At 45.0% G+C, this 23,707-nt stretch overlaps 1 protein-coding gene, 2 long non-coding RNA genes, 2 other non-coding genes and 1 pseudogene across 5 annotated transcripts; 1 reads left to right on the top strand and 5 right to left on the bottom strand.

Annotated features, from left to right (window-relative positions):
- The first annotated feature begins 4,359 nt into the window (after positions 1 to 4,359).
- LOC125516413 (MEIOTIC F-BOX protein MOF-like) lies at positions 4,360 to 14,169 on the top strand. Its single transcript, XM_048681870.2, has 5 exons — positions 4,360 to 4,549; positions 4,653 to 5,575; positions 6,060 to 6,215; positions 6,318 to 6,517; positions 13,900 to 14,169. Exons 2-4 carry the CDS (start codon positions 4,682 to 4,684, stop codon positions 6,504 to 6,506), a joined length of 1,239 nt encoding a protein of 412 aa, XP_048537827.2. The 5' UTR covers positions 4,360 to 4,549; positions 4,653 to 4,681; the 3' UTR covers positions 6,507 to 6,517; positions 13,900 to 14,169.
- LOC147963547 (uncharacterized) lies at positions 6,903 to 10,797 on the bottom strand. The gene is made up of 4 exons (XR_015608456.1): positions 10,771 to 10,797; positions 10,158 to 10,445; positions 9,514 to 9,672; positions 6,903 to 7,853 (listed from the first exon to the last, which is right to left on the bottom strand). It is a non-coding gene; the product is annotated as an uncharacterized LOC147963547 (long non-coding RNA).
- Positions 10,947 to 13,256, bottom strand: LOC147963548 (uncharacterized). Its single transcript, XR_015608565.1, has 3 exons — positions 12,796 to 13,256; positions 12,335 to 12,395; positions 10,947 to 11,620 (listed from the first exon to the last, which is right to left on the bottom strand). It is a non-coding gene; the product is annotated as an uncharacterized LOC147963548 (long non-coding RNA).
- Positions 14,170 to 14,364: 195 nt separating the features above from the next.
- TRNAV-AAC (transfer RNA valine (anticodon AAC)) lies at positions 14,365 to 14,437 on the bottom strand. The gene has a single exon. It is a non-coding gene; the product is annotated as a tRNA-Val (tRNA).
- Positions 14,438 to 14,738: 301 nt separating this feature from the next.
- Positions 14,739 to 15,410, bottom strand: LOC147963549 (uncharacterized; annotated as a pseudogene).
- Positions 15,411 to 20,975: 5,565 nt separating this feature from the next.
- TRNAV-AAC (transfer RNA valine (anticodon AAC)) lies at positions 20,976 to 21,049 on the bottom strand. Its single transcript has one exon. It is a non-coding gene; the product is annotated as a tRNA-Val (tRNA).
- Positions 21,050 to 23,707: the final 2,658 nt, after the last annotated feature.

The raw sequence follows: 23,707 nt of genomic DNA on the forward strand, positions 1-23,707 counted from the left end.
TCTTGGTTTTTGGATCTCTTAAGTTCTTCATAATGTCCAGCAGATATAAATCCCAAGTGACTCAAAGAATAGAGCTATGCTCCCCGGCAACGGTGCCAGAAATTAGTCTTGATAACCCACAAGTATAGAGGATCGCAACAGCTTTCGAGAGTAGAGTATTCAACCTAAATTTATTGATTCGACACAAGGGGAGCCAAATAATATTCTCAAGTATTAGCAGCTGAGTTGTCAATTCAACCACACCTGGAAACTTAGTATCTGCAGCAAAGTGTTTAGTAGCAAAATAATATGATAGTGGTGGTAGCGGCAACAAAAGTAAAGACAGCAAAAGTAATGTTTTTGGTATTTTGTAGTGATTGTAACAGTAGCAACGGAAAAGTAAATAAGCGAGAACCAGTATATGGAAAACTCGTAGGCACCGGATCAGTGATGGATAATTATGCTAGATGCGGTTCATCATGTAACAGTCATAACATAGGGTGACACAGAAGTAGCTTCAATTCATCAATATAATGTAGGCATGTATTCCATATATAGTCATACGCGCTTATGAAAAAGAACTTGCATGACATCTTTTGTCCTACCCTCCCGTGGCAGCGGGGTCCTATTGGAAACTTAGGGATATTAAGGCCTCCTTTTAATAAAGAACCGGAACAAATCATTAGCACATAGTGAATACATGAACTTTTCAAACTATGGTCATCACCAGGAGTGGTCTCGATTATTGTCACTTCGGGGTTGCCGGATCATAACACATAGTAGGTGACTATAGACTTGCAAGATAGGATCAAGAACTCACATATATTCATGAAAACATAATAGGTTCAGATCTGAAATCATGGCACTCGGGCCCTAGTGACAAGCATTAAGCATAGCAAAGTCATTGCAACATCAATCTCAGAACATAATGGATACTAGTGATCAAACCCTAACAAAACTAACTCGATTACATGATAAATCTCATCCAACCCATCACCGTCCAGCAAGCCTACGATGGAATTACTCACGCACGGCGGTGAGCATCATGAAATTGGTGATGGAGGATGGTTGATGATGACGACGGCGACGAATCCCCCTCTCCGGAGTCCCGAACGGACTCCAGATCAGCCCTCCCGAGAGGTTTTAGGGCTTGGCGGCGGCTCCATATCGTAAAACGCGATGATTTCTTCTTTCTTATTTTTCTCTCTCCGAAAGCAAACATATAGAGTTGGAGTTGGCGTCGGAGGGCATCCAGGGGGCCCATGGGGTAGGGGGCGCGCCCTAGGGCGGGCGCCCCCCACCCTCGTGAGAAGGGTGTGGGCCCCCTGGTCTTCATCTTTGACGATGATTTTTTTTTAAGATGTTCCGTGGAGTTTCAGGTCATTCCAAAAATATTTGTTTTTTGCACATAAAACAACACCATGGCAATTCTGTTGAAAACAGTGTCAGTCCGGGTTAGTTTCATTCAAATCATATAAGTTAGAGTTCAAAACAAAAACAAAAGTGTTTGGAAAAGGAGATACGACGAAGACATATCACTCGACGGGTCAACGCCGGGTGGTCTGAGCAGCGCTACAGCAGAGAGGAAATCAGTGACGGTCGCTCAAGTGATTCAGCACGAAGGCAGCAGAAATGTCGATGCAGGCCCGCTGTAATGATGGTTTGAAGCCAGCGGTGGCAAGGGAGAACCAGCGACTCACGCAATGGTGACTCACATCAGCGACCATTCCAAGGCGCGGTTGCAGCTGCAGATGGCGGTTTAGCAGGGCTACGTGAGTCCGCAGCTTTGGCGAGGCAGCCATTGTTTGAGTCAAGACCGCGGACGACCAGGCAATGGCTCGGATATGGCATCAGGTTGCGGCGGTTCACGAAGCGTAGAGGCGGTGGCGATTTGCGGCCCGAGGTGCGACGGTTTGAAGTAGAGTCCGGCTTGCGGGTGGCGGCTGAAGGCTATGGCCGAGTTAGAGCGCAGCCAGGGCGACTCATCGGCGAGAGAAAAGGCAAGCAAGCTCCAACTCGTCGTCTCGTACTACTTTTGACAGCTTTGTTTTAGTGGAGTACTTGAAGTCCACCTTGCGTTGACCTTGAATCGGCAACGGTGATGACTTAATCCGAGATCGAGTGGAGATGGCGGTTTTGGGCGACGCATGGTGGATGTGACTCAGACAGGGCGCAGCTGTAAGGGCAAGGCGGAAGTACTGCTTGGCGACGAACCGCGGCAGCAGAGTTGCCCTAGCGAGGCAAAGAGGCAGATGACGAAGCGGGGGCCGTGAAAGCAGTCAGTCACCCTGGTGAGCAACTGAGGCAGGCCGTCACGCTGGCGAGTCATGCCGTCCTCCTTCCGGTCATGGCTGATTTGATTAATACATGCCCGAGTCCTTCTCCAAATCACGGCGGTTTAACCAATCCTTCCATGGGGTTGTGGCTCCCTCAGGGGTTCAACTTGAATCCATGTTCTGGCTTAGAGTCGAAAAAACAGCAGCAGAGCCAGCACACGCGAAGGCAGCGGCGGATCAAACTTTTTTAGAAATCCAGCGGTTCCGGCGACTCAAAATCCAGGTACCTCCAAATCGGTACTCTTCATCCGAAAAATTGTAAACTCCTTAATCCTTGAGAAAAATCCCTCCAAGAACCTCAACACCACCGTGCGCGAGTCCCACGGTGGGCGCCAACTGTCGTAGAAATATCACGGCAGATGTCTTAATGTGAGGACTTAGTCGTGAGGCCAACGCATTTATGTGGTAGCTTGAGAGGGGTTGAGTGAAATCGAGAGACGCAACGCAAGATAAGGATTTAGACAGCTTCGGGCCCCGGGAAACATCATCCAATAACAACCCTACGTGCTGTTTGAGACTATCTCTCATTATGATCATGAGGAAGTCGCCGTAAACCGGCTCTCCCAGTTAACCCTAACCCTTTAAGATTGTTTCTTCTTACTTCTCCCTCTTTGGGGAGCCCTACCCCTCCTTATATATGTTAAAGGGGCGGGTTACATGTAGAGTCCAACTCGGACTTAAGACTTAACTATTATGACTTCTCTTCTTGGGCTTCTTAACATCTTGGGCTTCATAACGTCTCAGACTTCATAACTCCTGCAACCCAGTTACCACTGCCTGCCGGGAGTTAACTGGTGCCGGTTTAAGATAGTCTGCCGGGAGTTAACTGGTGCCAGTTTAAGATAGTCTGTCGGGAGTTAACTGGTGCCGGTTTAAGATGGTCTGCCGGTTTAAGAATGTCTGCTGAGTTATCATCTGACTTAACTCCTGTCTTAACTATCAGCCGGTTTACCGTCTGACTTAACACCAACCGGTTTACCACTTGCCTTAACACCTGCTGGTTTACTAAGTCCCAGACGGGTTATAACTCCGGCCGGATCATACCGCGGGGTATATCCCCGGCAAGTTGGGTCCGCCGGCGCCAATTTCGGCCCGAGCCGGCGAAAATTGGGTTCTTGGGGGCGCGACCGGGCTGATTTTTTGGCGCCGGCGACCGAAAACTCGCCTGGGGAGCCTTGTTGGGGGCGCGGCTGGAGATACTCTAAATTACAAATTTTTAGTAAAGTATAATTGACAGCAATGAGTAAATCAGACAACTATAGCAATATGGTTTATGAGTAGTTTGTACACTATATTTAGTTGAAGTTCCTTGACGTGCGAGAAGCAAAGATTTTAAAACAGTTCGAAAGAATTACTGCAGTAAAAAAGTCAGGCAGCTTTATTTGTGTTCGTTGAGAGGAGTAAGTTCACTGCATTCACATACCAGAGAGTAAAATAATGAAAAGCTTCCTTGAGTGATGACTGATCACAAGATTTTAGTACATAAAAAAAATATGACAAAACTAGCTTCAGGACGAACAGCAGGTTTGCTAACCATTTGATCTATTTTATGCATTGCAGGTTTGCTACTTAATTCTCAAAAAATAAATCATGTGTTGGCATCACCATCCCGTGGTTCCACGAGGCCTGATCCAGTGATTTCAGAGAACATTTACTACGTTTATGGATCACTACATGTTCTGCTGGATCAAGGTAAGATCATTTTTCAGTAACCATTTCATTTGAACACGCATCATGCTTTTCCGTATTTAACTGAATATCTGTCATGGTGTATATATTTTTAAATGCAAAAGATGATTTTTTAGTATAACATGTCTCATCATTTTTTTTAAAAATGACTAGTTATTAAAGATAAGGCTAAGAGATGATTCATTTTAGTTTGTCATCTCTAAAATTACATGTAAAATTTAAAATAAAATTATCTTAACAACCATTGTTACGTGTCTTATGGGACGCTGGTCAGTCCGGATGGGTTTGAAGTGTCCAATGGGTCAGGCTTTTTTAAGGTCCGTCCGTTTAGGTATTTGAGACCGGTTTCCTAAGGTTAGGGTTTCAGAGCAAGAGTGACGACCACCGATTCGAAAGCATCGACGCAGAATTGTAAGTGAATCACAGGCCGATGGTTGCGATGTGCTGATCCAGAGGGAGCAAGGGTGGTGTTCGTCCGGCCATCTCACCGCCGCCACCGGCCACTGGCCACCGTCGCGCCGACGAATCGAGCTCAGGCCTGGAAGGTGAATTGTCAAATCTGTGATTTTGTAATTTTGTTAGGGTCGACTATCTTCGTCGTCTCTGCTGCCTCCCGCCCCTTAGGTCGTCCCCCTCGTGTTCCCGCAGCTTCCGGCGCGCACCACCTGTTCCACGGAATGCCTCAGACAAGCAGGGCAGATAAATCGTCAAAGTCCTGCAATGAGGAACGGCTCAGCGCCCTGCCGGACGACGTCCTGCACCAGGTCCTTGGCTTCCTGCAGGCGGATGAGGCAGTGCGCACCTGCCTGCTCGCCAAGCGCTGGCGCTACCTTTGGAAATCTATGCGCCGTCTTCGCATCAACCGAAGCGGGGGTGAATGGTGGGGGAGCACTGACGTTTTCCTTACCAAGTTTGTGAGCTGCCTGTTGCTTCTCCGAGACCCTGGCTCGACTCTGGATGAGGTCGAGATCGAGTATGCTAATCATTTTGGTGATGATCATACATGGATATCAACATGGATCCGTCATGCTTTGTCATGCCAAACTCAGGTCCTCACTGTCAAGTTCCCTTTGCCGGTGTACGGGCCCGGCTATTTGGATGGCCCTCCTCTGGTCTCCCAGTATTTAAGAAGATTAGAGATTTCTGAAGCGAGGTTGAAGAGCAACTTCCTAAATCTTTCAAGCTGCTCAACACTGGAGGATCTAAAGATAAAAGACTGTGACTTTGATGCTAGTAGCATCGTGTCCCAGTCTGTAAAACATCTGAGCATCAAGGATTGTTATTTCAAGGGTGATGTCCGGATTAGTATTTCTGTCCCAAATCTTGTCTCTCTGCAACTCATATCATATGGAGGTAGAACCCCATTTCTCGAAAGCATGTTGTCATTAGAAACCGCAGTTGTCAATGTTGAAGTCTGGTCGGTTGATTACTGTCGTAAAGGTTTTTCTGCTGGAGAGTGTTGTGGTACATGTCTAGATTGCTGTGGTAATGATGGCCTCACGGGTGGTTGCGTACTTCTTGGAGGTCTGTCTCGTGCTAAAAACTTGGAGTTGATAGCTCATCCGGGAATGGTAAATTCACACATATTTCCATCTTGATTTAAATGCATGACTGTTCTGATCTCTACAGTAGTCTCTGTCGGGGTCTCTATCCATCTTTGCATATCAGTTAATGACGAAAATAGTGTAGCCACATGTATTGCCACCAGATGAGCTCTTATGCTTCATTCTGTACATGTTAGAAATTCTATATATGTTTATGCGACTGCACTTTGAGATCTGACCCAATTCTAGTTGAGATAGTCTTGTGATATTGAAAATATATATCCATTAAGTCTCCATGTTCATGATGTGAATTTCCAAATGATATGTCAACACTTCTTTGTAAATGTAGAGAGAGTTGCTAATTATGACATACTGAATTTGCTTGTATACTTCCTCTAGGTATAAATTTTTAATGTTTATCCAAAGGCCGAACACACTTTCAGTACCAGTTCATTGTGGACTTTAAAACTGGATCCTTAACTGTAACTGTTTTGCACTTTGTCTTGTTCAGCTTATTTTCAAAAGGGATTTGAGATGGTGCCCTACATTTAGCAAGTTAAAGACATTGTTGCTGAACGAGTGGTGTGTGCAACCTGACCTTCGTGCACTAGTTTGTATGCTTGAACATTCGCCGGTTCTTGAAAATCTGACACTTCAATTGTGTAAGGTATATGTTTTATAAATGGACAGCAGCAGAGTTGATGCAGTGTTAAGTTTTCTTTTCATGCATGATTGATGTATATTGGTGAAATATTTTTGTCTGCTACAGCAAGAAAAACCTGCATGTGCGGTGGAAGTGGAAGAAAATCCTGGTTTGGTGGAGAAACCAGCGGCTATTTCAGGATACCTGAAGATTATTAAAGTGAAACGTGAAGACGTTGATGGCAGAGTTTGCAAAGTTCTGAACTTCTTGAGTACATTTGGCATTGAAATTACTATCCAAAGGACCAAGGGATAGATGGAGAAAGTGTAAGTTAACTTGTGACTCTCCTTGGTTATAATACAGTTTAGTTATATAGGAAGCCTTCATATAATGGGGTTACAAAACACCGAACATTATCTATTTTGTTGGATAGTATTATACAGTGAGGCATGTCAACTAATTAACTCCCACTAGGTATGAAATGTGGTAATACAATCATTGAAGCATTGCAAATATAAAAAAAATAGCATAATGTAGTTGTGCTTATCAATCTAATATATCAAGTTTATATCAGAAGCATTGCATCGATACATACACATTCAGTACATAGCAATTGGTCCACGAAACAACAAAAGGCTTCAGTCCAAAAGCAAACTATACATATTTAGTACATAGCAGTTGGTCCAGGCAACTACAAAAGACTTTAGTCCAAAAGCAAGCCAAGACAATCCATCATAACATAACAAATACAATAACCAGGTCGTGGCATGTCTTGATCAAGCGAGATGCAATGCGAGATAATAAACCTACTTAGTGGTGGTTCTGGATAATTTGTTTACACTGTTTTTACACAACATAGCAGTAAACTATATAGTATACTATTAGATAGATCATAGATATCTCTATAGAGATGCCTGCCATCCGATTTACTTGCGTGTTGCGATATCTGCTTAAGGATATATCGTATACTTGTAATCATGTGTAGAGTCATGAATAAAACAATAGAACACCATTATCTGATACTCTGCATTTGCAAAACATTCTGTTTCCAGATTATAGCTTGTCCTATGAGCCAATTATGGTAGACCTCGAAAGCATAGACCAGAAAATTACTTAGTCATGTCACTTCATGGCTTCAACTGTTCATAACTCAACAACACAAATCAAATAGAAGATCGAGAAGTCCTCATTAGCACAACACAGAAACCAATCTATATAAATAAATAACCAGAGTTTGTTGGAGTAGAGTCCAATGATGTGAGACCTATATTTTTTTCAGACAAAAGATAGCTCAACTAAGATTGTTGCTTTAAATAACCAATGGCTCTACCCAATCAATATCAATGTCAGGTGACATAATGTTTATCCTCCTGATTGATAACTCAAGTAACAACTGTTTTGTAAGGAAAAATTCATTTTAAAGGATGAAACTACATGGAAGGAAAAACATAAAACAGGGAATATGTTTTCAAAGATACATTAGCCAACTGCATTTTAAAATATAAGTTGATTAGTTATCTGCATGTCACTCAAGGGGAAACATTAAATGCATACTATTTTTCACGGGTAAAAGGGTGCATACTTCAGAAAGCACCAATTGTAGGCAATGCATCTGGCCTGGATGAACGGGGATCAGGCAGAACGCAACGAAGCAGCAAGATCCTGCATCATTGTAAGCATAAGAAATCCATACAATTTCTGATCAGAAAGAGAAAAGATAAGCGGGGCGAAAGCCTTTTTCGGTAAGATATTGGCATCCCCATTTTTCTCGAAAGTGCCAAAGTTACTAATACAAGGTAGTATTATAAGAATGGTTTTTATACAATGAAGAACATACCGACTCCTAATTAATAGCTAGCATATATGCAGATACCACTCCAAATGAAATATGTGAGTAGATGAGTACATTTAAACTGACTAGTAAATGCGCACGTGCAATGCACGTTAATATTTAGGCAATATATTAATTGCACGCGGATATTAGGTATGCTATTATTTGTGTGTTAATCCTGTGATTAGTGTAATATTTGACATGCTATTAATTGCACGTTAAACACGTTTAACGCTCGCCATTGGAGCAGTCTAGGTCGTTGGATTGACTTGGTTCGATGGCCGAGATCAGTTGGATCTGCCTTTTTGGGTTTTTTTATATTGGTATAGATAAGAAAAAAAAGAATATCAAGGAAAGCAAGACTACAGCAGGTTCGAAGAAATAAGTAGGATGTGCTTCGATACTTGGATGCCTTGTTTCTAGACTACGAGCACAACTCAAATATAAATATGGTGATATGATTAGTTGAAAGTTGCCGGCATCGAAAGAATAATAATGACTGCAGTCTATTAATTAAAGGACACTTTTGAAAAGAACGGACATTCTGGAATGATATTTTTTTCGCATGCAGTTGATATTTTTTGTGTTTTTTATTTTGTTAGAATCCTATAAAAAGATCTTTCCATAACAATATTAATATCAGGCAATTCCATACCATAATAACTAAAAAAATGCCAGGAAATAATATGGATCACTCAAAATACAAACAACTACATGTGAAGTTACCAATTAGAGTGACAACACAGTACGTACTGGCCTGATGCATGCCTATTGGCTACCGCCAACATTGGATTGATGGATAGCAGTCTATATTTATACATCATGCAATTTATCAATAAGCAGGAGGACAGTTCTCAAATGATCTGATGGAAACTTTTGTTTGTAGTTTTGAGATCGATAAGATGAAAATGTGGCATGCTTAATTCAAGCATATATCTTAATAGATGTAAGGTCTGCAAGCTTGAAATTTATGTAGACTATATGTTGTGGACGTTTCGCCATTTGTAGAATAAAGGTGAGGATAACACCTATTAATGGATTCATGTCACCGGAATGGCTGCAAGATATCAATAAACCTGAAGGCATATCGATATAAAATTTGCGGAGGTTATTTAATTTGGGTCTAGCATTCCTCGGATTAAGAATGAGCAATACATGACCCTAAAAATATACGGAAGAATATAGGTAGATAATAGTACAAAGAAACTGAAGAAGCACCATCTCCTATAGGTTGTGCACAACCCCACAAACTTGACAGGCAAACAACAACACCATCTTCTATGAAACTCCAGCGCTGTAAATCCACTAGTTCATAGAGAGGGAAGTACAAAACTAAGGCTAGTTGACCAAACATGCTAGCAAGGAGCAATAGTTGTAACAGACCAATCAAAAGCTACATCAGCATAGCAAGCTGAATTCAGCAACAGCAAAGAGATAATGCTTATGGTGATGATCCAGATGGAACAAAGCCGAGAGGAGAATGAGGCATACTGTTTTCTTCTCAATGCCATGTAGCTTGCTTATGCGCACCACTGCCCGACGCCGACGAAGCGCCCAAACGTCGTGCCTCGCAGGGCGCCCATGGTAGATCACCTCCGGTTGTCCTCTTCCGGGAGGTGCACGAGTGCAAGGACATCTCAATGCTCAGATCTAAATTGGAGAATCCAGGAGATACATTAGTATTAGGGCACAAATTGTTGTACTGTACTTTGTATCCCCATACAAACTTGCTCCATAAAAAGGGAAATTGACGATTGCCCAACATATCATACAACAAATACCAGACCAAATCACATATGACCATTGTACCAAGTCATCTATCATTAAGGCCAGACATGTAAACTTTTCAATGATTCTAAATTCTAGCCATGCATGAGCTATAAAGAAGCAACAAAGCACAATAAATGTAGCTAATATATGTGTTATGTAAGCATTCTAGCCAGAACCTACAAACCCAGTGGTCGACATTAAACCTGGAGCCGTATTACCAAAGCACCATACAACCTCACGTGTGGCAAATTAATAATGTGATCAAACTGTGTAATGTATCATCTTTTTTGTTTCACAAAAATATGGGCGCATCAAGCACTGAAGGGCTAGTAATAAGCTTGGAGATGGAAACATGCAAGTTTTACCTTTGAAGGGGAGCAATCACTCGAGGCAGTCTGATCCTACACAAAATCCTTTTCTTCGTTTTTATCTTCCTCGACGTGCTTGGTCAAACGGTGTAGTTTATCTTTTATTAAGTCGCTTTGCACAAACTCTCAGATGCCATTGCCCGCGAAGAAGCCGCTAACAACTTTCTTTGAGAGGTCTTCAACTCAGATAAATTTGCATCATCCATTTAAATTATTGTATGATCTTGTAAGTAAACCAGAACATATGGCCGACTCAATGAGAGCATCACTTGATTTAGCATAGCCCTGAATGCAAATATTAGAGAAATAAGCCACAAATGGAGGATCAAGTTTATCAGAAATAGCATGCATAGATTCAGCCATATAATGTCAGACGCTAAAAGATTCATACAACAACGGAACTGGATGGAGCATAAATAGCCGGGAAGGATATAATTCAGCGTATACATGCTCTAGTATTTGTCAGATCCTAAGTAGCCTAGAACAATTTTATAGCTGAGAGATCTTTAAAGAACTAACATGTCCATATAGTTGAGAAAATAAAAATCAAATATAAACAATGCAAGTATATGGACTGAATACTTGCTCAAATTAATATATTCATTCAAACCTGTCACTGAAGACCAGACACAGGACATGTCTCCACTAACCAATGACCAGTTCAGTTTTGTATCATAAATGAGGTAAAGCTTATGCCTCATATTAGTCCATACATTTGAAAAGAAGAGCATTACTTTGCCATAAACCACAAAAAACACAATCCATGATATGGTATATTACCTGACCATCTCCTGTTGCCTGGAAAAAAGGTTCCTGACAGTCATTGTTTTTAAGGCGGTAAGGTGTCCTAAGGCGAGCGCCACCCACCTTAGCACATACGCGACGCCTAAGCACCTAAGGCGGACGCCTAAGCGCTTAAGGCGGGCATATTTGTAAGGCGCTGCCAGGGTGCCTTATCGCCTAAGCGTCTAAGGCAGGATACCTTAAAAACAATGCTGACCGTGACACCGCCTGAAGCCTTTTGATAATGAGACAACTCTTGTAGATGACGAACAATCAACCGGGAGAGAAAACCAGCATAACGCCCTGATGATCAGAGACAGAAGACACGTAGATAAACATGGATAGCTGGGAGCAAATTGATGATTGAGAGGAAGGGTACATAAATAGAAGACACCTTTTTCACTAAGTTGTGTTAAGACAATATATTAAGTGTTAGGCATGAGAAAAAAGAAGAAGCATAAGCAACGATAAACATAAATAACTCTTTGCTAAAATCATGGCATATAGATGATGTTGAGTGGTTGAGGTGCTCATGGCCCAACTAAAAATGATGGTAGCCAAAATAGATTATAGAAAGAATATATATGCAGCTGCACATCAAGTATATCTGATGTTGAGTTGTTGAGTCTTGGACCATCAATGTGGTTGATGCTGTCCACGGCGCTGCCATGAAGTACCTGATCAACAAAAAAAAAACAGTTACTTGGATTAGGATAGAAACATGAGCACAAGAAAAAATAGGGGAAAAATTAGGTGAGTGAGCATATTATGCATGACAGGCCTGTTTCCAAAAAAAAAACATACAACCTCGTCATTTCGCATATCGCAATGGAACCATCTTTAGGATTAATATAAATTAGGGGAAAGTGTAGTTCCAAGGAATGAAACAACACATGAATTATTACAAAATAAATTCATAAAACATCACACGAATATAGCGAGGTGAGTATTTTCCAATTTTATTACAAGCATAAAGTTAGCCCTTCAGGCATGTAATGCAAATATTAAGCTGAAACCTAGACATTTATAGCAACTACCATAACTCAGATTTGACCGAGCAAAAGCCCTGACAAAGAACAAACATACAACGATTGCTACTGGGCAAGACATGAACTGTCCATATATACTACTAATAGATCTGGAAAAAATATAATGTAGCCTGAAGATAATGAGTTGGCCAATCAATGACATACCATGCAACATTATCCAATTGTTCTTATTGTGCAAGGTGTAGTTGCAGAATGGGACTAACAAAATTTAGAAATAGCAGACAGTACATATACACGAGTAATGGTCAAACAAAATAGCTGCTCGCTCCACACAAATCCTAACCAGCATCAAATCAAGTAACTATTCAATTAACATAAATGAGAGACAAAGAGTGTTTTCACCTCGAGATTAGACCGTCGATATGGTTGCGGTGCTGTCGTCCACAGATCTGCCATGATGTTCCTTATCGACAAAATAAAAGATCCAATAAATTCAATTTGGACAAAAAAATGAGCTAAAGCAGAATAGAACTTCATAAATGTGATCCAGTTCAGAACCAACATCATCTCCTAGAAGCAGAAAAAATTCAAAGAAGACGCTATATGCACAGAAGTTCTGGCAAGATAAAAGTTTCAGGCCTAAATATGCTTCTCTCAATCTTTAATATTTCTGCATTTTACATTGAATAAATATTACAGTACATGGCAATAGTGCGGCCAAAGGCAAGAAAACCTATACTTCATTCGCACAGTATATAACAAATATAGCATTGCAAAAAGCAACAAAATCTTCCAATCTGCATCAGCGACCTGCGAGCCAAGATCATTGGTCAGAGAGAGAGAGAGAGAGAGAGAGAGAGGACCTGGACAGAGTGGAGCAGCGTGGATCTCGCGTCAAAGAGGACAGGCAATGGTGACGGTTCGTCCTGCTGGTGGTGGTGGCCGATGGTGCGTGCCCGGGAGGTCGTCATAGAGGGTGCTCCTGGATTCGCCGGCTAGCGAGCGGCGCCGACGAGAGCACCTTGGCCCGTCACCCCCTGCGTGCACTGAGAGGGTGCGCCTGGAGCCATTGGTCAGCGGGCGGCGCCGACGAGTGCACCTTGGCCCGCTACTCCCCCTGCGCGCACTCCTAAAGTGCCGTGAGTGGTGGCTGCGCCCTTCCGGAAGATGCAAGAGAAGGAGGATAAACGGGGAGGGGCGAGAGGAAGCCGATGGGGAGAAGAAGAAGAAGGACGGGGATGGTGGCTGACGGGAGGAGAAGATCCTTGGTGGCTGGCGGCGGCCCATCTGCGAGGGAGAGAAAGGAGTGGGGCTGGGTCGAGAGCTTCGGCTAGGGTTCTGGCTCAGCCAACCAGGCTCCTTGCCTTTACCCCCAAGAGCCAACCACAGGCAAAGTGCCACGCATGGGACAAGACATGGAATGTCGAAATTATCCTCGGCGGGCAACCAAATTAACACTCGGTGGCACGCTATTCGCATAGATAAGAACCAGCACCGGCCAAATTAACACGTTGTAGCCCGTCCTATTTGGGGCCCGCGTGTCATTGCAATATCTGAAGGCAGTGAAAGTGTAAAACGGAAGGCACTATTCATTGCTTGCTACATCAGTCTTGATCGAACGGTCCAGATCGTTTCATCTGAAGATCCAACGGCTGGAATATGTTTGGACACTGAATCCAACGGTCCACAGTGCAAGTGCCCTGAGAAGGCTCTATACTTGCCTGGACTCTAACAATGGGATGGGATGCGAATCGATGATATAAGCAAACATGGTGGCCTTCGGTGCTGCTATGAAACATGGGTGGACTTCATGTTAGCATATTATAATAAGTGAAATAGTAATACTAGGTGCACGGTGGTGAAGAATACCTCCCTGCTATAATTCCTTGTCAAGGAAGAGAGCAAACTTCTTTCTTCACATGATTCCCCTTCTGTAATATCTTTTTTTCTTACATATACTTGTACAGGATTCGGTTTCAAGAGTTGGGAGGAGCTTTTGGGCCGTTGATGGATGTACCAGCCAACCATTGAGTTTCCAGAGGCGGGGAGGCGAGGAACTTTGGATGTCACATGGATGTACCATCCCGTGAGCATTCAGGAATGCAAGGCTTGAAAAACTCATAGCTGTCTTTCTTTCGTGTGAACTCTTATAATTTGCAACTCGAATCCATTGAGATGTCTAAACTGATTACTCTGCTTGGTGTAATAATGTAATATACTACTCGTAATCGGGGAAAACAAACATCATCTTACTATGCCTGGGCTATTGTGAAATAGTAGTTTTGGAGTTTCATTTTTCAAGGCTGCTGCATGAATGAAAATAAGTCTGGGAAAACAAACATCATCTTACTATGTCTAACTGACAGGAGTTAATAGACTTACTTTGGCAGCAGCAAATCAGTCTGGCAAAAAGAAAACAAAAGGGACTAAAATGGCTTCGCCCGGGTTCGAACCGGAGACCTTTAGTGTGTTAGACTGACGTGATAACCAACTACACCACGAACCGGAGACCTTCAGTGTGTTGCGACGGAAGCAGCGGCGGCGAAAGCAGGAGGCGGCTAGGGTTTAGGTCTCCCGGCTCCCTAAGGGAAGTCGAGCAAATATTGATTGCTTCTTACTTGATTAGATTGATACATCTTCTCTCCTTATATAGAGAGGTTTACTTGACTCCTAAGCAAACGATCCTAATACTATAAGATAATTGGGCTAAGCCCCTAAGCCGGTCATAACACTTCTCCCCGCCTCCACAAACAGCTCGTCCTCGAGCTGTAAGGTGGGGAAGCGCTTGCTGAACTCCTCGAGGTGATTAACCAGCGTCAAACACCTTCGCGACAGCTGGGGCGGCAAGGTCGGCGGTGACGGCGTCCTCCGAAATGTAGTCTGCAACCTCCAGGTAGAAGAGTCGCGGGCAGGCGTGGCCGGGCGTGTAGGGCTCGTCGCAGTTGAAGCACAACCCTTGGCGGCGATGCTCGAGTAGCTCGGCCGAGGTGAGCCGGCGGAACGGGCGCGCCGCGGTCGCGGCGAGGGGTGCCGCGGAAGCCTGAGCAGGCCGACCCTAAGCAGGATCTAGCCAGGGTAGCGACCCAGTGGCCCGGGACGGTGACTCCTGCTGGACGGCCACTGCGTGACGCTTGAACGCGCGAGCGTAGTACATGGCTGTCTGGATATCCTGGGGTCCCCGAAGCTCCACGTCCACGCGGATGTGATCTGGAATTCCACCAACAAAGAGGTCGGCCCGCTGCTGCGCCGTCATGCCCGACGTGTGGCATGCCAGGGCCTGGAAACGGTCGGCGAAGTCCTGAACCATGGAGGTGAAGGGGAGGCGGCCTAGCTCCGCCAGGCGGCTCCCGCAGATCGGGGGCCCAAAACGAAGGAGGCAGAGCTCGCGGAAGCGCTCCCAAGGGGGCATGCTGCCCTCGTCCTGCTCGAGGGCATAGTACCAGGTCTGTGCCGCGCTGCGGAGGTGGTAAGAGGCGAGCCAGGTGCGCTCCGAGGCGAGGGTGCGCTGCCCGCAAAAGAACTGATCGCATTGGTTGAGCCAGTTGAGGGGGTCCTCCGTGCCGTCATAGGTGGCGAAGTCGATCTTGGCGAACCGCGGCGGTGTCTGGGTCGGGGCGCCGTGTCGAGCTGGCTCAGAGGTGCGGAGTAGCGAGGCGGGTGGCGCCTGGTTGGAGTACTCCGGGTAAGGACCCGCGGAGCTGGATGGCCCGCCGAACTGCGGAAACAGGGTCGGCTGCTCCGGAGTCGTGGTGTAGACTGTAGACCGGGGATGGCGAAGACCCAGCCGCCCAAGCTGGTAGTGCCGATGGGGAGGCCGGAAACCAGACCTGATGTATCGGAAGGCCGACCGGCAAGGACACCCCTGAGCTGGGCAGAGGTGGCGCCGGTGGTTGCAGCATCGGCTGTGGAGGGTGGGCGGGTGCGTCGGTTGCCACGGGGAAAGGCGGCTGCAGATGCCAGAGGGGAGCCGCAGCTGGCGGCGGCGGCAGATGCCACAGAGGAGCCGCGGCCGGAGTGGTCTTGCCGGGGTGCCCCGCCTGGAACGGCAGCAGCGGCAGCCTAGTGCAGGCCAGCGTGCCCTGGGCCGGCCACGGCAGCGCGGGGGAGCTCGCCGGGAACGGCAGCAGCGGCTGCCCGCTGTAGGCAGGCGCGCCCTGGGACGGCCACGGCAGCGTGGAGGAGCCCGCCTGGAACGGCAGCAGCGGCTGCCCGCTGTAGGCAGGCGCGCCCTGGGACGGCCATGGCAGCGTGGGGTGGCCGTAGGCGGCGATTGGCGCAGCCGGCGGAGGTGCGTACGGCCCAGCCATATACTGGTGGTACTGGTTGAGGTGGAGCCCTTGGACGTCCGTCACGAGATCCCGTAGCGTGCTGGTCACCTGTTCCGGCGTGAAGACTGAAGGAAATATGCCCTAGAGGCAATAATAAAGTTATTATTTATTTCCTTATTTCATGATAAATGTTTCTTATTCATGCTAGAATTGTATTAACCGAAAACATAATACATGTGTGAATACATAGACAAACAGAGTGTCACTAGTATGCCTCTACTTGACTAGCTCGTTGATCAAAGATGGTTAAGTTTCCTAACCATAGACATGAGTTGTCATTTGATTAACGGGATCACATCATTAGGAGAATGATGTGATTGACTTGACCCATTCCGGTAGCATAGCACTTGATCGTTTAGTTTGTTGCTATTGCTTTCTTCATGACTTATACATGTTCCTATGACTATGAGATTATGCAACTACCGTTTACGGGAGAAACACTTTGTGTGCCACCAAACGTCACAACGTAACTGGGTGATTATAAAGGTGCTCTACAGGTGTCTCCAAAGATACTTGTTGGGTTGGCGTATTTCGAGATTAGGATTTGTCACTCCGATTGTTGGAGAGGTATCTCTGGGCCCACTCGGTAATGCACATCACTATAAGCCTTGCAAGCATTGCAACTAATGAGTTAGTTGCAGGATGATGTATTACGGAACGAGTAAAGAGACTTGCCAGTAACGAGATTGAACTAGGTATTGAGATACCGACGATCGAATCTCGGGCAAGTGACATACTGATGACAAAGGGAACAACGTATGTTGTTATGCGGTCTGACCGATAAAGATCTTCGTAGAATATGTAGGAGCCAATATGGGCATCCAGGTCCCGCTATTGGTTATTGACCAGAGAGGTGTCTCGGTCATGTCTACATAGTTCTCGAACCCGTAGGGTCCGCACGCTTAACGTTTGTTGACGATATAGTACTATATGAGTTATGTATGTTGATGACCGAATGTTGTTCGGAGTCCGAGATGAGATCACGGACATGACGAGGAACTCCGGAATGGTCCGGAAATAAAGTTTGATATATGGGATAATAGTGTTTGGTCACCGGAAGGGTTCTGAAAATCACCGGAAGGAGTTCCGGATGTTTCCCGAAATGTTTGGGTACGAGAACACTTTATTTGGGCCAAAGGGGAAAGCCCACAAGGTTTTTGGAAAGCGCAAAAGGAAGTTTTGCGGAGTCCAGGGGCCAGACGCCGGGAACCCTGGCTTCTGGCCCTGGAGTCCGAGAAGGACTCTTGCCTTTCGGGTGAAACCGGCTTTGTGGAGGCTTTTACTCCAAATTTCGACCCCAAGGCTCAACATATAAATAGAGGGGTAGGGCTAGCACCCAAGACACAACAAGAAACACCAAGCCGTGTGCCGGCAACCCCGTCCCCTCTAATTTATCCTCCGTCATAGTTTTCGTAGTGCTTAGGCAAAGCCTTGCGGAGATTGTTCTTCACCAGCACCGTCACCACGCCGTCGTGCTGCCTGAACTCATCTACTACTTCGCCCCTCTTGCTGGATCGAGAAGGCGAGGACGTCACCGAGCCGAACGTGTGCAGAACTCGAAGGTGCCGTGCTTTCGATACTTGGATCGGTCGGATCGTGAAAACGTACGACTACATCAACCGCGTTGATATAACGCTTCCGCGAACGGTCTACGAGGGTACGTAGACAACACTCTCCCCTCTCGTTGCTATGCATCACCATGATCCTGCGTGTGCGGAGGAAATTTTTGAAATTACTACGTTCCCCAACAATATATTCAAGCAGTACTTCTTCATATATGTATGTTATATATCGATCAAGTAGATAGAACTAATTTCAATATGATATACTGATAGTAAGACAATATGTATAAAAACCTAGTTAGCAGCGTGTGACAGGAAGTGAAACGCTATTAAGTCTAGATCTAGCAGCGTGTGATCCAGATTACACGCTGTTAACTATGCATTAGGATTAAATTCTCTAAAAATATGAGAAAAACCAAAAAATACCTAAAATTGGGCATGTAACTATAAATGATCTCTAACATTTTTAAAAAACGTGTATGGTCACCGAAATATGGTCATGTAATGAGACCATGGCAAAATCAATACATAGTTTTTTTAACAGCTCATTTTTCACTTCCTTCAGTGTCAATATAATAGATTAAGTTAGCAGCGTGTCTATGTAGGTAAAACACTACTATGTCCCACATATACGGTCTTCCATTTAAATGCACATGGAATCTACATCATCAAGTGCCAACCAATAAACCTTTAGCTTTCTATTTTCCACCACACACACACCCTCCACATCATAAAGCGCCATGCAATCATTCAACTTTTCATTTGTTTCCCTTTCCACCGCATGCAAGCCCTCCACATCATCAAGCACATGAAAATGCTTCACATGATTGATTATTTTTCAATAATAAATAACTGAATTTGAATGCATGCATCAACCTTTCGTTTACTCCTAGGCTGAATGTGGTGCAGTAATACTCTCATATATTCTAATTTTATTTTAAATAAATTCATTGCTAAAGAATTTCGCAGCAACGTGCAAGCGTTATCTAGTTCTTCAAAATGCACACCTCCCCTACTAACAGTCTGCATTATTCCTGCCACACCTGACCAAAGCAAATGAGACATCGTTGGAGTAAAACAACAGGAAGGGTCACCAGACATGAACAGAGAAATGGCTAAGGACAGTTTCTCGATGAAGGATGAAGAGAGGTTTGACGGCCTATTTTATAGGCTCAGATTATGAGTGCGATGGCAGAAAAATTAAGCGGGAATGATGAAGAGAGATTTGACGTGCATGGGAATCAGCTTCGCATGGGAACAAATCCGTGTTGTCGGCTGGAGCACTTTCGACACAAAAGGTGATGGCAATCCTTCTAACAACTGACATGACTGCAATGCGCTGTCCAATCCCGAGCAACCACAACAGTATTGCCGCCACGGCGCATGGTGGCAGGCTCCACGTCAAAGGGTGTCGCCATAGCATGTGGCGGCAGGGCCCACCTCTTCCGTTTTCCGATAACCATCAACTTTGGTAGCCGTTCTGCTCAACTTGCTGCCACGGGCTACGACGGCAGGCCCTGCCTCCTCCAGTTGGGGCGGCTGTCGGGCTGTCGCCATAGCATGTGTCGGCTGTCGGGCCTAATGCCATAGTAGTTTCGTCAATTACGTTCAGGGGTGGACCTTTTTGTCAATATGGTCGCAGGTGGTCCAATATGCAAGAAGTTCTTAATAAGACAAGTAGATGAGAATTTTATGCCTACAATGATTAGCTATTTGTTATTGTCTAATGTCCCAAAAGTTAGAACATACACAACTAATATTTGAATTAATTCGTAGTCTTTTTTTAGCAACGAGACAAACATATGATCCTTTATTTGATCACCTATCTCCCATGATGAGATATACATGTACCATACGTTGCTTTCCATCCGAGTGCTAGTTAGTTCTTCTTTGGGAATCAATAGTGCTAGTTATTTAATTTATTACAGTATGGACATGGAAAATAATGAGTTGAGCTGGCTCATCAAAATTTGAAATGACCGCTAAAGAACTGCGCAAAAGCATCACATATATGAATGAGAAGGCCTCTATGTGGAAAATCATTTATTTACGAATATCTTCTAGAAAATAATGTCCTAGAACGTTTTCAATGTAGATAAAGGCTCTCGACCAACCACAATGTATAGGACATGCCAATCAATTTTTGGATCTTTGCGATTGATGGAGAAAGCTCGCTCTTTGTTTCAAGTGTTTCACTAGTCTTCTCTCCTATAAAAACTTGTGCCTTGTTAGCAGAAACAAGCTAGAGAAATGGAGGAAGGTAGTGCAGGCTAGCTAGCAAGTAGTAGCAACGTACATGCATATGTATGCGCATTTAGAAATGTAGTGAACTTCAGAATAGGAGATATCAGGATGCCAAAGCGTGGCCAAATCTGAATATCAAGTAAGTTGTGGTGTGGTGCTCTGGCGTGCCACCGCTCACCCATGGCCATGATAGGCATCTAGCATTTTGCGGTCCAGCCGCCCTCAACTTGTTTGACGAACGGATCTACAAAGACGCGAAGCCATCCTGTATTTAGGAACAAAATTTCTACCCATCTTTAGCCTGGTTGTAACTTTCGGAATTCAACATTGGATCCGCGCTCCTGTTTGGCCAGTTCAACTTTGAGCACGAGCTGCATTTTGAGTTAGCAAGGTATCTAGCACATGTAAACCATTGTGTCGTGCACTCAGAAGCAATTATGTCTTCTACAACGATCACAAAGAGCAAGTTTCACGGAGCGGTTTTGTGTCTTTACGACAGTCACCGCTGACCATCGTCGGCTTCTTCATTCATACATGCTGCAAGGTAAGCCATGTCGGAGCGAGCGGAGGAGGCTGATTGCCACGAGGAAAGGGAGGAGGAGCAAAGCAATCTGTGTGGTACAGGTGGAGATGGAGATCTAGTTGCTCCAGCGCGCTGGCTGTACCCGGTGTCTCTCTTCTCTGAACGATTCCTTGTCAACCCTTCCATATTTACCTGACAAGGAAAACAGAACACCATGACATACAGTTTTGCGTCTAAAGAGAAGATGAAAGAAGGGGAGTGAAAAGAACAGACCGGCCGGTGATCCTTCTAGTGCGACTTCAGAGAATTAAACTACAAGAAAACACTACTGAAGGAGCTCTCGGCGACATGAAAGGGTTAAAAAGAAAAGAACACACATAAAAAGATGGCTTCGCCCGGGTTTGAACCGGAGACCTTCAGTGTGTTAGACTGACGTGATGACCAACTACACCACGAAACCACTTTCGATTTGATTTCTGTTTAGACTATATGTCAATGGTTTTAATTGTTCGCTGGAGATTCCTACTGGGCAAGCCGTCAGGCACTTGATCCATTTATTCTTCAGGTGAGATAGTGGCTGATGGTCAATTTGTACTATGGAACACCCACAGTAGATAGGCGGGCAGTCCTTCAATTCCAGAGCAACCAAGAACCACCCGTGCTGGTTCTAGCTAGCACAATATGAAAAAGAAAACTTTGTATATACAAATCTCTGCAATATAACGTGTTTCTGCAGCCAAGTGTAGGCCTGCCATTATATTGTACAGACAATAGACACCATACTAGCATACTGTGTAAATGGAACCTAGTTGAACACCTGTACAGTCTTTAGAAGTTGTCATTGTGGAAATGGAACCTAGTTGTGGTTAATTTCTTTTCCTGTGCAAGTACATCTGCAAGCTCTTTAAAATTTCTTCTGGTACAGTCTTACAACTTCTCCTTGTGGAAATGGAACCTGCCCTTCTGGTTGAATTCTTTTGAAAGATCCTTGAGCTGCTTCTGGCTGAACACCTGTAGATTCATGTGCATGTTAACTATTGCTTGCACTGCACAGTGTAAATCTGTCATGACAAGGTGTTCAGCGAGTTCTTGTGAGGTCGGAGAACACTTTGCACCAGTTAGGTCTTGCAAAGTGCGTACGAATCTACAAGAGACATATCAGCAAATCTCTTGCTTCCAGAGACGGTATCAACACCACTTTTTGGCATGTTGGAGTAACTGAACCATGGCTGTCAGGGCGGGCCCTGTGCCGCTTTCTTCTTCTTCCATACAGGGCATGTCGGAGCAAGTAGAGCAGGCTAATCGTCGACGAGGGAGGAGTAACAGAGCAACCTGCGTGTGTGCTACCCCAACGAGCTGGCTGCACCAGGTATCTCCCTTCTCTGAATAGTCGTTCTCAGCTATCCCGTACTTATCTCACAGGAAAACAGAACACCATGACATACAGCTTATTTGCAGTTATCTATCCTTTTTGAAACTGCGTTGAGCTACCTGTAAGAAGATGACCAACTGAAAGTAGGGGAGGGAAAAGGGAAGACTACTAAGATGATGATCCTTGTGGTACGAGTTCAGAGAATTAAACTTCAGGAAAACACTACTCAAGGAGCTTGGCTGACATGAAAGAGTTCAGATTCATCAGAGAAGTACGCGCAAAAAATATATGCAAACTTTCGAACCGGAGACCTTCAGTGTGTTAGACTGACGTGATACCAACTACACCACAAAACCATTTTTGTTTTGTTTTCTAGTTTTCTTTAGATGTAACAAGATTCTACGCGGAAACCTATGGCCTTCATGAATTTCTTCTGACATTGCAGCAATGTGAATTTGCTTTTTCTCCTCTTCAAGCTGACACTTTCAGTCTTATGCTTGCAGCCAGGCTGGCTGACATACTCAATGTTCAGGATCCTCACTTCACAGATTGCTCAGTATTTTCCTCGCAAAAAAAAAAAAGATTGCTCAGTATTAGCTTTGGCAGCAAAAGCGACGGACATTCTCTCTGCTCCAGGTCCTTGGGACAACGGGCCACTACTTGCTCAGATACAAAAATAGTTCTTCTTTCTAGCATAGCAAAGTTGCTCACATTTACAGGGAGAGCAACGTCAAGGCTCATCATCTTGCACGCTTAGCTTTGAAAGTCCAAAATAGACCTGTACTGTTTCGTTGCTTATGTTTTGATCCAGGTCGTTGTTCAGGCAGGGAAACCCGTTCTGTATCCAGCGTTTCTCCTTTCACGCTTGTCTCTATAAAATGCTCCTAAGCTAATAAAATCTGTTTGTTCAAAAAAAAGATTTTCTTCTGACATTTTCCTGCTTTTGGTGACGAGCCGCCGTGCAAAGAACTCATACCCGCACGCTTATGCTCATCATATAATAAAAGAAAACAATGGATGTAGCATCATATAATAAAAAATCATGACAGAAAATGGGCTTTTCGTCCTGGGCGGGCCGGAGACGCAGCTGCATGACATTCTTTGGGCCGTACATGACGGAAAAACCGTGGTAGAAGCGAGGGGGATGAAAATTTCGGGGAGTTCCTGGTTACGGTGGGAGGTCGGGGTCCGAGCGATGCGCGTTTCTCTCGTACATGTACGCGCGTGTGTGCGAGGCCTTGGCTCTAACTGAACCCGAGCGAGGCGTTGGGCTCTAACTGAACCCGAGCGATTGCACTGCAGGCTACGCATTACTGAACCCGAGCGATCGATCAATGGCTGTTAACTGAACCCGATCGATCGATTCCTTCGCTGCTGCTAACTGAAGCCGATTGATGGGATGAACAGTGAGCGTTGCGGGGGGTTTGGATGAACAGCGAGCGGTGGCGTTGCCTCTAGATGAACATGACCCCGTGGTGTGGTGGAGGGCTGGATGAACAGTAGACGGTGGAGGGGTGCTCGTGGAGGGGTGGATGAACAGGACCCCGTGGTGTGGAGGGCTGGATGAACAGTAGACGGTGGAGGGGTGGTTGAACAGGACCCCGTGGTGTGAAGGGATGGGTGAATAGTAGACGGTGGAGGGGTGCCCGTGGAGGGGTGGTTGAACAGGACCCCGTGGTGTGGAGGGCTGGATAAATAGTAGACGGTGGAGGGGTGGTTGAACAGTAGTCGGTGGAGTAGCGTGCG

The sequence above is a fragment of the Triticum urartu genome, chromosome 6A, assembly GCF_056163025.1.
Source record: "Triticum urartu cultivar PI428250 chromosome 6A, HENAU_Tu73, whole genome shotgun sequence".
Taxonomy (NCBI): domain Eukaryota; kingdom Viridiplantae; phylum Streptophyta; class Magnoliopsida; order Poales; family Poaceae; genus Triticum; species Triticum urartu.

What these genes read in the sequence shown, in the direction of transcription:
- LOC125516413 (XM_048681870.2), top strand. Translation starts at nt 4,682, where the DNA reads ATGCCTCAGACAAGCAGGGCAGATAAATCGTCAAAGTCCTGCAATGAG. An exon ending in TGATAGCTCATCCGGGAATG is followed by an intron (nt 5,576 to 6,059) that starts GTAAATTCACAC and finishes TGTCTTGTTCAG; the next exon opens with CTTATTTTCAAAAGGGATTT. An exon ending in TGACACTTCAATTGTGTAAG is followed by an intron (nt 6,216 to 6,317) that starts GTATATGTTTTA and finishes TGTCTGCTACAG; the next exon opens with CAAGAAAAACCTGCATGTGC.